The sequence below is a fragment of the Coffea arabica genome, chromosome 2c, assembly GCF_036785885.1.
Source record: "Coffea arabica cultivar ET-39 chromosome 2c, Coffea Arabica ET-39 HiFi, whole genome shotgun sequence".
Taxonomy (NCBI): domain Eukaryota; kingdom Viridiplantae; phylum Streptophyta; class Magnoliopsida; order Gentianales; family Rubiaceae; genus Coffea; species Coffea arabica.
In genome coordinates this window covers 5,357,810-5,372,027 of record NC_092312.1, presented here as the reverse complement: position 1 = coordinate 5,372,027, position 14,218 = coordinate 5,357,810, and the positions used below count along the sequence as shown (strand labels likewise).

Below are 14,218 nucleotides of genomic sequence, written 5' to 3'. Positions count from 1 at the left end.
CTTAGGCAAAATTTGCTCCCAAAATTATATGATAAACTATTCATTTATCACTGAATGTGATATGCACTCCAATGTATTAGATTTAATACATAGCAACTCAATACTTTAATAATGGATTTAAACTTCAGATTTCAGATTTCACACTTCAATTTTCTGACTCAAGTTGTATCAAATGCACCCTAAGCCTGTTTTTATTTGTCCAAAATTGTTGGTGAACTTTTAGTTATAAAGGTTTCCTAAAAGAAAAAAAAAAACTTTTAGTTGTAAAGGGGTTACATAAATACTTCTAAATTAGTTTGTGAAGTTAACAAGGGGCAGTAAGATTTTACCATGAACTATACGCGAATATGATGAACAAATTGAATCAAGTGTAAAAGCGAGTATCGAGTCAAAGGCTTCTCTACCTGCACATGACAGAATTAAAGTTTGATATGCTATCGCACACCTTGCTTATAATAATTAATTAATGTTTGGTCAAAAGCTTGAATCTCGCTACATATGTGTTTTGTTTTTTTGGTTTTGGCTTCCTGATGTGAACATTTGCTGTAAATTCAGGTCAATTATGATTTGGCTTTCTATATTTACACATAAATTAGCTTGAAATAAGTCTTGATCTATCTTGTCAAAGTTTTGTTAATTACCAGAAATGCTGCTCATTTAAATGTATTCTGGTTATAGTTTTTCTTCTTGGTTTAGTTAATTTGCAACCTCGACAAATGATTTCACTACCGTCCGGCAAATTTTCTTAGATGATGCTGGACTTTGTTTAAAAAAAGTTTCAATTTTTAATCAATTAATTAACTTTGCACAAGAAGAGAGAGACAATTAGAACTTCATTATTACATGACTGATGGTAGAAATCCTTTTCTTTTTTACCAAAAAATTTCCGTGGAAAATATATAAAGGTAAACGCTTAAAAACAGAACAAAACTAAACGCGGGGCCCACCGTGTTGCGGAGTCCGACCCGCATCGGTTCGGCAGTTGAGTTGGGTTGAGTTCGCCATCTCGATTTTCTCAAAACCCTCTCTCTCCTCTTTCAGTTGCGGCGGCAGCAGCAGCAGCAGCAGCAGCGGCGGCTTCCCCCCCCCCCCCCCTCTCTCTCTCTCTCACTCTCTCTCTATATCGCGGCTTATCCTGGAACACGCACAAAATCATTCCTTCCTACGTAGGACGGTCGGGTGACCTCCTTAGTTCAACAACTTGGCACTAGTAACACTAGTACTACTACATGACTTTGTTTGGTTCCCCCGACTCGGTGCTGCTTTAACTCACCTCCCAAGTCCTAAACGCCTCTATTTTCTTCCTTCTCAACACTCAACTACCCACAAAGGCAAGTTGCTACTCTTTTCTCCTGCCCCTTATTTTTCTTTTCACCATTAATTTTTGGTTTGAGGGTGAATTATGCCTTCTCCAAAGTTATATAAATAGTCTGTTATTTTGGGTTTCTTGCTGAAGGGAAATACAAATTCCGTGTCCTCACAGCCGTTTTCGATGGTTCCAACAACTAGAGGAAGAGCAACCAAACTGAATGTTGCTGTCGGGGGTTTTTACAAAATTTTACATGCTAATTTACCTCCTAGAACTCCTCCTTGGTTGAGGTCCGTTTCAATTGCCATGGTAAGACCGTTCTGTCCCCTTTCCAGTTTTAGGGTTTTTCTTTTATTTTTTTTCTTTCACCCCTTAATTCGTTTTTGGCTGATCCTAAAATTGGAGAAGATATGTTTAGTATATTAGTGATTTTTGGCATCCCATCAGGTGAGTGAGAAGAGTAAACTGAAGGTCACAATTTCGTTCCCAAGCAAGGAGTCTATCGAGAGTTGCCTCGATCAAGAGAGACCTGGCTCTAACCCCAAGCTTGATATGTGCTTTATTATGGGACTGAAGCTTGCCCAAAGGGTGCTTTTTAGGGAGGTTAAAATCCCTCACTTCGGCAATCTGGAAGAGGTCAAGGACTTCTGGTTGGTAAAGGCTCCTTTAATTCCTAAGCTTGAACTCGAAGAGGTTTCGGTGAAGTCTCCTTGCTCTTCGTCTACTACTACTATGAAGTTTGGTGGTGGGAGATTGGAAGAAAAGGTTGAGGAAGTGGAGAAGCAGGTGATTAAAGTGGAGAATGTGGTTAAAGCAGAGATTGTGAGCGAAGAAGCCACTACTGAAGATCTTCACAAAGCAAAGAAGTACAAATGGTGGTCCAATGAAAGGTGAAGGAGCAAAACTTAGTTATAAATTTTATGTTATATCCATGTGCAGTGTTCTTTTTTATGTATGCAAGCATCCATCTTTATGGTTCCTTTTTATGTATTTATTAACTCTGACACTGATTGGAGAGGATATCTGAAGCTTCGAGGCTGGAAAGAGAGTTATTTTAAACATTCTGAAGGAGAAGGAAGCTGTAGCTGAAAACCCAATATACAGAGCTGCTTTAAGGAAGGAGGCTCAGAAGGAAATTGGTAACACAGGGCTGTTGGATCACCTTCTCAAGGATATACCAGGAAAGATCGCGCCTGATGGAACTTCTCGTTTCCAACGCTGTTACAATGCTGATGGGGTGATAATGTACTGGCTGGAAAGTGCTGACCTAGTTGATGTTCGGAAGAAGGCTGGTGTTGCTGATCCGTTCTGGATCCCACCACCCGGTTGGAAGCAGGGTGCCTGCTCCGCTGGGTGTCCCTGTGCTAAAGAGGTGGAGCTACTGAGGGAAGAACTTTCTAAAGTCAAAAGGTAACAGAATTGGTGAAGTGAAATTGTTTTATGCTGTTCCGTCACTGAGATGTATCTTCTGTTTAACTTGGGTTGATGGCATACAAGGTTCTTAGCTTAAATGAACCTGACATGCAAACAATATATGTTATTGTTGGACTGATTATGCCATGGAGCATTTCATCTCTCTGTCTTTTATTTGCTTCTGGTTGTTCGTTTGATTTATGAGTTTCAGTTTCTTAGTTTGATCATTCTTGGATTAGTTTGTTCATTTACTTCTGTTGACATACTTCCTGTCTGCTTATGTGAGTGTGAAATTCTTGGATTGTCCATATCTCACCTTTGGCCTGGCACTTCCTGAATCTGAACTTAATTTTGCATTTGTACTGCCTGCCAAGGTGGATAAGCCATGTCGCTTTTGAGCACTTTGCCACACATTCACAAGCCATTTAACCAATTCCTGTTTACATTTAGTGGGACAACTTCGGGTTTCAGACTGTCAATATAGATGTTCTTTTTCTATCATTTCATGATGTTAGATTATTTATTCTTCCTCTTATCGCTGTATGCTCTAATGGACTTAGATTTCATATATGAAATTAGATGGAATTGGGCTGGAATTTTGTTTATGGTAGTACTAGTGAAACGCGGGCTTTGTTCTATGGATGAACTTTTTCTCATGTTTAAGCTGTCAATATACATTATTGGATGTATTGGAAGGCTATCATTGTTTTGCACATTGGTGTTAGAATGTGTGCTATGTCCTGATTTTTGTTGTAACTAAAGAGGTCTTTGGTTTGTTTTACTTCTTGTACAGAGATTTGGAAGAGACTCAGAAGCAACTAAATGAAGTTTGTGCTGGTGATATGAGAAGGTGAGGATGAAGAACTGTACCAAGACAGGTTTTGCCTTGGATTTCAGTTGGATAAGATGTTGTTTATTCTGCCTACATTAGCAGTATAATAAATAAATAAATAATTTCTTTTGCTGTAGTGGAATAGTATCATCATGTTATAATCGCATTGAAATTGACATCAAGTTTTACTTTGCAGGTATTGTGACTGTAACAACTGGGTAGGAGGTTTCTGGTAAGTTAGGGTTGCAATCTAATTTTCAGAAATTTCAGGTAATAGTGCGGCCCCTGGCTCTCCTTTCTCAAGAAAAGGAATATGCCGGAATTTTGTATAGAGATTTGATCTAATTTGTGTAAAGCGGCGCTTCTTATACTACTGTAAGATTGTACTGGTTATACATATAATCTATATGGCTCTCTCTGGATTTCAAGAAGCTCGATTCATCTTTTCACTCTAGTTGTTAGGAGATAGTGGCGGATTTCAAAGCTAAGTAGTGCAATTATTACTCCACTAATCACCATTCTGCATTTCTGTCATGGTTGTTTCATGTTTTAACCATAGCATTGGCAGGAACTTTGGAATATGCTAGTCAAATGTTGGTCTACGTGATACATTGGTCACAAGATAGTTGTCATGGAGCCAAACTGAAGAGAAGCTCTTCAGTGCTTTTTATCTGCTGTTGCAATGAAGTGAATTAGCACAGATTAGAGTATGTTGAGTGCAAATTATCCGAAGTTGTGGGTAAGGAAAGATGGATTTAGGAGACATTGCAGAGTAAAGATTGTCAAAATTTATAGAAGAGTGACTGATGGTGATGTTGTGCTGCTACAAAAGTAATCTTACTTGGAGTGGATGTGGCTGCCTGCTAAATGATGAACTTTGCAGAATGTTTTGTAGCACAATTGCGCTCAGGAATTTGATTTCAAACTGAGCAGAAAGTTTAAGGTTTGGAAGACAAGGGAAAAACTCGATTGAGCCGAATTCCTAGCTTCCTTGAGCTAATTACTCGTATGGGAATCATTGTGTAGAGATATATGCCAAGTGCAAGGGAAAACGATTACATTTTGATGATTGAGTTTGTCATGGGTAGCCACTAAATATTATCACCCTTGACCGTCGCTGAGTTCGTCAATCAGAGGAGGAGGGGGGGGGGGGTGCCCCAACTTTGTTGCCATACCCTTGTTTGTTGTGCCTAGACGTTTCCCAAAAAAAGTCTCAAAAACATTTAATTGCAAGAGAGAAGGGGTGTAAAGGGTAGCCTCTCAATTGCTAAATCTGCGTATTAGAATCTACAAAAGGCTCTATCCTCTCGAGTCTTGGGCAAACTTGTGACGTCTTATGCCGAAGAAGGAAGAAGACATACGGAGGTGCCTACCATCCATAACATAACATTCCGACCAAATGTTGTCAACCTTTGTAACCTCGAAGTATCAAGCATGGAGTAGCATTCTTGACAAACCATGCTGGTCGAGGATAATGTCTCGTTTCTCAACTCTCAAGTAGAGTTGTTGGATTGCTTTATTATACGTTGACCATGAATAATTCAAGCCTTCTCCCCAGTGGAAGGACATTCTCGGTGGACTGGCTAAATAAAGAATCTTCGGTCAATACCTAAAGAAAGGATCCCCCTGGATTTGTTTTTTGAAATCAATAGCAGACATCTATAAATTAATTAATGTTTGGAATTGGACGCCACTTTGATTGTGCATTTAATCAGGTGCGTATAAGCTACCGTGTTAACCACTGGGCCTTTGGCTCAGTGGCCACCACCTACTTGGTGAGATCAAAAATGCCATATTTCTGTGACTTGTCTTAAAAAAATTCAGACGGGTATAAGCTACCGTGCTAGCATGCTCCGATCGAGCACCTGAAACAAGGGCTCAGATGTGAGTAGCTAATCGTATAAAACTCCAATCAATCAGGTATCCTGAAGGCTCGAAATTGACTTTCTTAGCACTTGGATCTCTCTCATCCTGAACCTATTCGTTAATTCCCCCTTCTCAATCATCAATGTGACCCATCTTTTTGAGATTTTGTACCTTTCGACCTCCAAATGCCCTCCACCGTTACTGGATTGCCGACGCGGCGGTGGAAGCAACTTAGCGGGAATAGTGTCACGAACTAATTCCATAAAAAAGAATCAAGAATCCATACATGATTGAACTCCTAAAATAACAAGATTCGACAAAATTTCACAAGATTCTAATAACTTGAGAACGCTCAAGAACATGAATAAATTTGTTAAAATTTCAATAATAATGTCAAGAGCCAAAAAACAAAAAAAAAAAATAAATAAATCATAGGAACGCCTATTTTTAGACTACATGTGCTTTAAATTGAAAATATATATATATATATATATATATATATATATATATATATATATATATATATATATATATATATATATATACTTAAAATGCTCTGTTTGAATTAGCTGTATTTGACGGTGTTTTTACAATATTTTACTGTAATATTGTATATGAAAAATTTTTACTGAAAATATTTTTTAAAATATTTGATATATTATATGGATGAAATATTTTTAAAATTATTTTTATTAATATATTAATATAATATTGTATTTAAAAAATTTATTTTTAAAAAATAAATTAATCCAAACGAAGATAACGATGCTACGCGTCGTGGGTCCCCAGAGTGGGTCCAAAAGGCAAGTATCAACTCAATACTCATGCACGGCCAGATCCGCGGGTGTGGTGACCCGGATCCACACGCAAATCGCCTTTAGAAACACATCTTGCGTGATTTTCCCTTTTTTCTTCCTTCAATACAATTATAGTTAATAATAGGAAAACTGAATAAGAACCAAAAATGGCATTTTGGACAGTTTCATTGATGCGGACGGCAAGTTCCTGAACCTAGAATTCCACGTTCCGTGTTAATTTTAACACGGAGCCGAGTCTCGAGCTCTTGGAGACTACTTGTTCAATGGGCCGTGTCTACAAATTCCGGTGTCAGTCACCTCAACACTTGATCTCAATGACACTGAGCTGCAGGGCCCAATTCCAAAATCAATTTGTGAACCTCACTGTCCTTGATATTTCTCAAGTAATGCAGGCTGCATTTGACAAATAAGTTTTTTTTTTTTTAAATGTTTGTCTAAAATTTTATTGTAATTTATTGTAAAAATTGTAGAAAAAATTTTTGAAGTACGTAAATTTTTGGATATTTTGAAGTGTATAGTTTAAAAATTTTGAAAAGTTTTTTAAGATAGCTGTATGTAAAATTGCTAAAAAATTTGTACCAAATAAACTTGGTCAAAAACTTATTTGCCAAACAAGGCGGCAATCTCTTCAACAACCTGTTGTTTGTTCTAGAGGTAAGCAAGTTTTCCAAACTTGAACTAACTTTTTGGTAATTTCATTCTGGCAAATACAGAGTCCTGAATGTTGATGTAGTTAGCTCGACCCAACTCAACCTTGCTGAAGCCTTTTGCATCATAGTCCCTGTTTGGCAAATGAATTTATTGATGTATGTCTAAAACTTTACTGTAATTTCTTATAGAAGTTATAGAAAAACTTATTTGCCAAACAGATCCTATATAGTTCTCGTCCTCTCGTGGCTTAAGAGATTTGTCACAACAGTTGACTTGTTGAGAGGAGCCAATAGTCTCGATCTTTCTTACAACATTCTCAGGTATGCTGCAAAATTTCCAATGATAAATGGTTCAAGTGGACTGAAAATTGGTACCACCTGAATTTCTGGTTGAGTGGCGGACCAACTTCCTATTCCAAAATCTCTTTCATCTGGATCGTCGTTCTAACTTTCTACTAGGGCCGGTTCTTGCCCTGCTCGCTTCATCTGCATGCAAATTGACTTCGCCGTTGGTTCTTGTAATATCTCGAAGAATTACATCTGCAGTGTGATTCCATGGATTGTTAGATATGCTCATGGATTGTTTTTACGGGAGAATTGCAGTAAGTTTTTACGGAAGATATGGCAATCCCTGGTTGACAACTCTATTGGTTGATTATACAATGTCGCGATTAATTTGTCAAATGCTAATCCTACCCTTTATACTTCATATTTAAGTAATTGCTAGTATTAGAAAAGACTCTTTTGTTACCTTCTTTCTTCGAAATATATTATTCTTCTCTGTGGATTTACTCGGACACCTTGTCATATAAAAAAAAAATTGAATATTGAACATAAAGAAATTGCTAGTGGCTAATAAAGAAAGAAAAGAACAGAAAGAAGATAAGGGGCGGAGAAAATTTTATACCCAAACAGAACATGTACGAAACCCAACTGGAGGACAACAATAGGAGGGTAGTTTTTACTTTTTAGTTGTTATGCTACTAATTTTTTTAAGAAGAAATTCTTTTTGTTTTTCTTGAAGCGTGGTGGGGGCAAGAAAACGGCGGGAACGATCGGAAGATTAAAAATTAGGACTACTAGAAAAGATCATCCAATCGGTAAAATTAGGGAAAAAAAAATGACAAAGGGACAAATACATGCGACGACTGAACCATTCTGAAACATCAAGTCGGGTGAATCTGCAAATCATTATTGATGTTTTGTTCAGTAGTAGTTGTAGTAAGTCGTCGTCGTCGTAACTCTAAAGCCTCCTGTAAAGAACGCGTCCCGCAACGGATCCAGCTTTAAATAGTCCTCATATTTAGCCCTCTCTTCGACCAACCTCCGCGAAGTTTTTCCCTTTTTTTATTAATCTTTCTTCTTCTTTTTCCCCTTTCCTTCTCTGTCTCTCTCTCTCTCTCTCTTCCCCTTACTAATCTTTAGGAGTCCTTGGATTTATTGGGAATTTCATTGCTTTTTTCTCCTTCTTCCCTTTCATTTGTTGAGGAAACAACAATCCAATTCAGCAACATTAACTAAAGCCATCCAATAATCATTCAACTCGCACCCCATCACCGTCATCATCATCATCATCTGATCATAGACGTTTCTGCAATGTTTCCTTCAATGCTTAATTCCTATATATTTGGAAACATATGTAGATTGTAGAGTTATAAAGTCGTCCCCTCCAAAGTCCGCAACCTTTGTCGTCCAGAAAAAAAAATTTTTTTTTTTTAAAATGGGGAGTTATAATTATTACAGGATGTTTGGATGTTTTAACCGGAAGTTTAAGATCAGCGAGACGGAGCCACCCCCGGACGTGATGAGTGCCTTCCATAAGTACGCCGGGGGCGGGACCCACATGACGCCCGACCAGTTTGCCAGGTTCCTGGTGGAATACCAGGGCGAGGAAGGCTGCACTCTGGCGGATGCAGAGAGGCTGATGCACATTGTCATCCAGCGTCGTCACCATTTGACCAAGTATACTCGCCGGGGACTTGACCTTGAAGATTTCTTTTATTTCTTGTTCCAGGATGATCTTAATGGCCCCATTAAAACTCAGGTCATTTCCTGATCTTCCCAGATTTTTCTCTACACCATTGTCTTCTTCTTCCATTTTAATTTCCTTTTCTAATCTCGGGTTTTTATTATTATTATTTTTTTTGGGGGAGGGAGGAGGAGGGTGGCCGGGGGAAGGGGAATCAGTTTTCTATGAATGCATGCTTAAGCCAAATATAAAAAAAATGATGAATACTGACTATGCAATCTTAAGAACGTGTTTTGATGCATGAGACGTGCCACAAAAGCAAAAAGCTAAACTTGGATGAGGTTTACGTGTTACGACTTATGATCTTAGCATGTCAAGATTGGTGCATAATTAAGTCATTATGCTTGAGGATATAATTTAATGCGACGTACTTTTTCAGTTGTTGGATAGGGTGTGACTACTTTATGAATGCATAAATATACTAGCCAAGAAAGAGGACAAAGGAGAGTTGCTCTTGTTGAAGACCTGCATGTTCTTGGCTATTCAAGACTACTAGCTTGAGTCATCTTTGACAATTCTCCTCAAATCACTGTATAAATCTACAAAAGAATGAAAATTTCATATATGACAACTGGAACTAGGATTGGATGAGCGTTGGCTATGGTCAATGAAAAGTCTATAGTAATGGAACTCAAGTAAATGGAGTTACAGTTGCAACTCTGACTTATGCGGAATAATATTTTCTAAAAGGTAACTCTTGAAAGGAGTGTGATCAAATACGTTATATGTGTTTCAGAGGGTGTAATTAGATTGTTACAGTTCACCTCTAATGATTGCAAGTCTGACTGCTGATAGATGGCAGATGGATCTCTACGAGAAATGCTGCCATGTAACAAAACTACCTTGGAGAGAAGCATAACCCGTAAGACATAGGATCAAAGTTGGAGAGGACTCTGTTAGTTGCGATTCTCTTACCACGGGACATAACATGTCAAACTTCAGCACTGTTTTCGTAGTTGTCTGCTCCGAACCCTTGTGATGAGGGCAGGATAAGATTGAACGTTGAAAACTGTTTTCTTCTACCCATTAATATTTTATGTTTGCCATCAGTTGTGAGTATCCCGCAAAGCTAATGATGTCTCGCGGCACAACAACATTTATTCTGTTAGCGTGCCCCAAATCTTTCAAGAGGTTGATGGTTTTAAGAGGAAATAAGGAGAGGCCGATAGTATTAAAATAGCGGAACTGACATTCCAATTTAGTAGCCAAAAAGAGTAAAATGCGTTTCGGAATGCCCTGCTAGAAAAGGACGCTTGGTTCCATCTTTGCATTCTGTAGCTGGCTTATGTTATCATGGTTTATATATTGTGGAAATTCTGCAGTTTAAGCATTTTCTATGTCAACATTGCCTACAATTTTGTTTATTTTGTGATTCCAGGTACATCATGATATGACAGCTCCATTGCAACATTATTTCATATATACAGGTCACAATTCATACCTAACTGGAAACCAGTTGAGCAGCGACTGTAGTGAAATCCCAATCATAAAAGCCCTAGAAAGAGGTGTTAGGGGAATAGAACTAGATCTGTGGCCCAATTCTGCAAAAGATAATGTGCATGTTCTTCATGGAAGGTAGGGTATGATCCTCGACTCATTTTCAGTTTTTTTTTTTTTTTTTTGTCATTTCCCTTTGGATATCGTATACAAAAGACACTACACAGAAAAAGAAAATGAGTTCCTTGAAGCTCTTTCTTTTCTTTAGTTTCTTAAAGCATTGCTTCTTTTCCTTATTATCTATGTCAATGTGCTGAGCAAAATTCATTCTGCAGTGTATATGAGATGATAGCGAGGGCTATAAGAGAGGGAGCTTAGATTTCCAGTTGGTTTCTTCTTTGTAGAATCGCTTCATTTTTAATGCAAAGAGACCAGCATGGGTTTCTCTATCGTTTGCTTTGCTCTAGTTGTCCACATTTAGAAATCTGTGCCAGAAACTATTTGTCTGATATATATTCACATTTCAATTTTGCTGCGTCTATTTTTAGGGACACTTCTAAATTTTCTCTTACCGGAAATGGCAATGTAAGAAAATTTAACCTTGTTAATCATTTTCAGGACGCTGACCACTCCAGTGCCACTCATTAAATGCTTGAAGTCTATTAGGGAGCATGCTTTTGTCAAATCTCCCTACCCTGTAATAATTACTTTGGAGGATCACCTCACTCCGGACCTTCAGGCTAAAGTTGCAGAGGTTGGAGTTTCTCGCTATTTGTTCTTCCTTTTTTTTAAGACTGAGAAAACATCAACATTGCAACTGATATAACCTATCTGCTTCTAGATGGTAATTCAAATTTTTGGAGAAATGCTGTATTACCCGGAGTCGGGATGCTTAGAAGAATTTCCCTCTCCGGAAGCATTGAAGCATCGAATAATTCTTTCAACCAAACCACCAAAAGAGTACCTTGAAATAAAGAATCAGAAAGAAGGAACTTCTTCACCTGCGGAAAAGGATTCTTCTGAAGATGATTTTTTTATGAAGGATACATTGGAGGGCGACCCAAAGGTACATTTCATAGAATCTTTCTTGACATCCGTTGAATATTACTCAAAATTTCATCTGCAATGTTTATTGGTTTATGATTTCAGTACGATAGTGATCCAGATGATGAAGATGGAGACATCCAAAACCAAAAATCATCCCAACTAGCAGCACCGGAGTACAAGCGTCTCATTGCTATTCATGCTGGGAAGGCAAAACAGGGGTTGAGGCACGCATTAGTAACTGGGCTGGACAAAGTTAAGCGTCTTAGTTTGACTGAACAAGACCTTGAAAGGGCTGCATCTTTATATGGAACTGATGTTGTGAGGTATTCACTTGAAGTAAAAGTTGAAGATTGCTAGATTTCTTTTGACGTTCACAATAGCTGTCCCATCTGGTCTTCTACCAACGTTTTGTTTTAGCTGAATTCAGTTTTGAATTCTAGGTTTACACAGAAGAATATTCTGAGGGTGTTTCCAAAGGGAACAAGAGTAACATCGTCCAATTTTTACCCTTTAGTTGGCTGGACGCATGGAGCTCAAATGCTTGCATTCAATATGCAGGTCAGTTTTCAAATCTTGTGTTCCTAAACTCCTGGAATGACAATCCGGGCTTGGTCATGCACTCATTCACTGTCCTTATCTTAAACATAACACTTCCCGGCAGTTTAATTACATTAAAAGTTTTTTTGAATTAACTTCTCTGGCATTTCCAGAAATCCTTGTCTTTGTCGTAAATAGTGACATGCAAATCTGCTAATACAGCATCTACACACTGCTCCATGCTCACATGTCAGCATGGACAAGCAGTTTGTGCGAGGGATAAACCATCAATGACTTCTGTTGCATCAATGGTAACATGCATCACAGAAACAGTACACAAGCAAGCAATCGACTTTCATAATTTGATTATGATTACCGCATTTGTGTCGGCATGTATTCATCTTATTTGAGGATTCTTTTCACCACCAGATTTAGTGAAATCATTTTCTTTCTTAACCCAAACAAACAGGGGTATGGAAAATCACTTTGGTTGATGCATGGGTTGTTCAGATCTAATGGAGGTTGCGGTTACGTTAAGAAGCCTGACTTTCTCATGAAAAGGGGACCGCGGAATGAGCTATTTGACCCTAAAGTAAAATTGCCAGTAAAGAAAACTTTAAAGGTGAGCACCTTTTTGACAGTGGCTATTGCAAACTCCAACTGCCGGATGACTTAGATTACAGTTTAATCATTTTTCTCAACAGGTAAGCGTGTATTTGGGAGATGGATGGCGATTAGATTTCAGTCACACACATTTTGATTCATATTCACCGCCAGACTTCTACACAAAGGTCAGCGACTAAAATTGGTTTAAACGTGTTATCCTGATAGATGGATATGACGTGATATGATGATATTTCCTGTTTTGATGCGATGGTAACTTTTAAGACGTTCGAAAATGGAACTTCTGGCCGGCGAGCTTATACCCATGTAATGAGTGGCTGAACTGATATATTGTTGCAATCTGCTGCTTCTGTTGACGCGTTGATCTATTTCTTCTGTTTTGTTTCCTCCTTACATATTAAATCTTGTTCAACAGGTTGAGCCTAAGATAATTTCCTCATGAACTGCAGGTTCAGATGGTAGGAGTGCCTGCAGATGAGGCCAAGAAAAAGACGAGGATAATAGAGGATGACTGGGGACCAATTTGGGACGAGGATTTCACATTCCCATTGACAGTTCCTGAGTTAGCTTTGCTTCGGATTGAAATCCGTGAGCATGACATGTCGGAGAAGGATGATTTTGGGGGACAGACATGCTTGCCTGTTTCGGAGTTGAGACCGGGGATCCGAGCAGTTCCAATTTACGATAAGAAAGGAGAGAAACTTAGATCTGTAAGGCTTCTGATGCGGTTCCAGTTCATATGACACTACCGCATCCTTCAACCCCGCCCGCGACGCGCTTCTTTTCCATCCTTAATGTTGTAGTAGAGTTGGATTTGCGCGACCAGATCATTTGTACAGTGGACTGCTGCAATTGCAGTAACAAAGATACCAAAAAATAAAAAAATAAAAAAAAAAATGGTTCAAGCAAGCATTTTCTTGTAGACATCAGCGAAACACAAATAGCATCGCTCTCTGATTGGTGGCAATGCCAGGGAACCGGAGTCTCTCCGAATTTCAGTGGAGTTGTAACTTTATAACCAGTTCGCCACAAATTTATATATCATCCTGTTGAGGCACAAATTTATCCTGCTTCATATCTAATTCAAAGGGTCAAAGAATGAAAATTGTGCCTTTTTTTTTTTTTTTTTGTCTATCTATCATCTTATTGTCAGTTTAATATTTTGTTGTATTTTAAGTTAAAAAAAAAAGAGGAGAAATGAGTAGACAATTTAAACATTATAATTGAACGGCCTAAATAGTCAGACGATTTCTTCAGTGCGCAAATATCGTAGCTTGCAACAACTAATTAGGGTTAGGGACAATTCCCTGCAAGCAAAACATCTTAGAGATGAATAAGTTTCTTTTTCTAAACCTCAGAGGAGTTCAGTGAAATTGTCAAAAATATTAGGTGCGGTTTCTGAAACTATCCCAAAAAAGGCTCTTTAATGTTTAATTATTACTCCTTAGATGACAAAAGGGGTGCGTGAATGTGATATTCTTTGTAAGTAATGGAATTTAATCATGAATTAATCTTATATACATTATTATCATTAAATATATAATACATGTGCTACGTGTCATCCATTTATCCGTGTGATAGTGCACTATACTTACAGTGCATATGAAATTTATTCTTTAATTATTACTCCTTAGATGACAAAAAAATACGTGAAAT

General features: G+C 38.0%; 2 protein-coding genes across 4 annotated transcripts; both read left to right on the top strand.

Moving 5' to 3' along the window:
- The first annotated feature begins 1,046 nt into the window (after positions 1-1,046).
- LOC113730362 (protein AMEIOTIC 1) lies at positions 1,047-3,985 on the top strand. Of its 3 annotated transcripts, none has more exons than XM_027254996.2 (6): positions 1,047-1,331; positions 1,484-1,618; positions 1,757-2,199; positions 2,339-2,719; positions 3,516-3,572; positions 3,751-3,985. In XM_027254996.2, exons 2-6 carry the CDS (start codon positions 1,493-1,495, stop codon positions 3,788-3,790), a joined length of 1,047 nt encoding a protein of 348 aa, XP_027110797.2. In that variant the 5' UTR covers positions 1,047-1,331; positions 1,484-1,492; the 3' UTR covers positions 3,791-3,985. The 3 variants fall into 3 exon arrangements, with proteins under 3 accessions (XP_027110797.2, XP_027110799.2, XP_071929924.1); XM_027254998.2 differs by having other exon boundaries at positions 1,049-1,331; positions 1,457-1,618; XM_072073823.1 differs by having other exon boundaries at positions 1,087-1,331; positions 1,457-1,618; positions 3,516-3,600.
- A 4,071-nt stretch (positions 3,986-8,056) lies between these two features.
- On the top strand, positions 8,057-13,630 carry LOC113730361 (phosphoinositide phospholipase C 6-like). Its single transcript, XM_072073822.1, has 9 exons — positions 8,057-8,932; positions 10,296-10,492; positions 10,973-11,108; positions 11,196-11,420; positions 11,504-11,724; positions 11,842-11,959; positions 12,408-12,560; positions 12,643-12,729; positions 13,012-13,630. The coding sequence occupies exons 1-9, from the start codon at positions 8,609-8,611 to the stop codon at positions 13,303-13,305; spliced, it is 1,755 nt and encodes a 584-aa protein (XP_071929923.1). The 5' UTR covers positions 8,057-8,608; the 3' UTR covers positions 13,306-13,630.
- Positions 13,631-14,218: the final 588 nt, after the last annotated feature.

Excerpts from the sequence above, each read along its gene's own strand:
- LOC113730361 (XM_072073822.1), top strand. The coding sequence starts at position 8,609 with ATGGGGAGTTATAATTATTACAGGATGTTTGGATGTTTTAACCGGAAG. Across the intron at positions 8,933-10,295 it reads ATGGCCCCATTAAAACTCAG|GTACATCATGATATGACAGC; the intron begins GTCATTTCCTGA and ends TTGTGATTCCAG. Across the intron at positions 10,493-10,972 it reads GTGCATGTTCTTCATGGAAG|GACGCTGACCACTCCAGTGC; the intron begins GTAGGGTATGAT and ends AATCATTTTCAG.
- LOC113730362 (XM_027254996.2), top strand. The coding sequence starts at position 1,493 with ATGGTTCCAACAACTAGAGGAAGAGCAACCAAACTGAATGTTGCTGTC. Across the intron at positions 1,619-1,756 it reads GGTCCGTTTCAATTGCCATG|GTGAGTGAGAAGAGTAAACT; the intron begins GTAAGACCGTTC and ends GCATCCCATCAG. Across the intron at positions 2,720-3,515 it reads GAACTTTCTAAAGTCAAAAG|AGATTTGGAAGAGACTCAGA; the intron begins GTAACAGAATTG and ends CTTCTTGTACAG.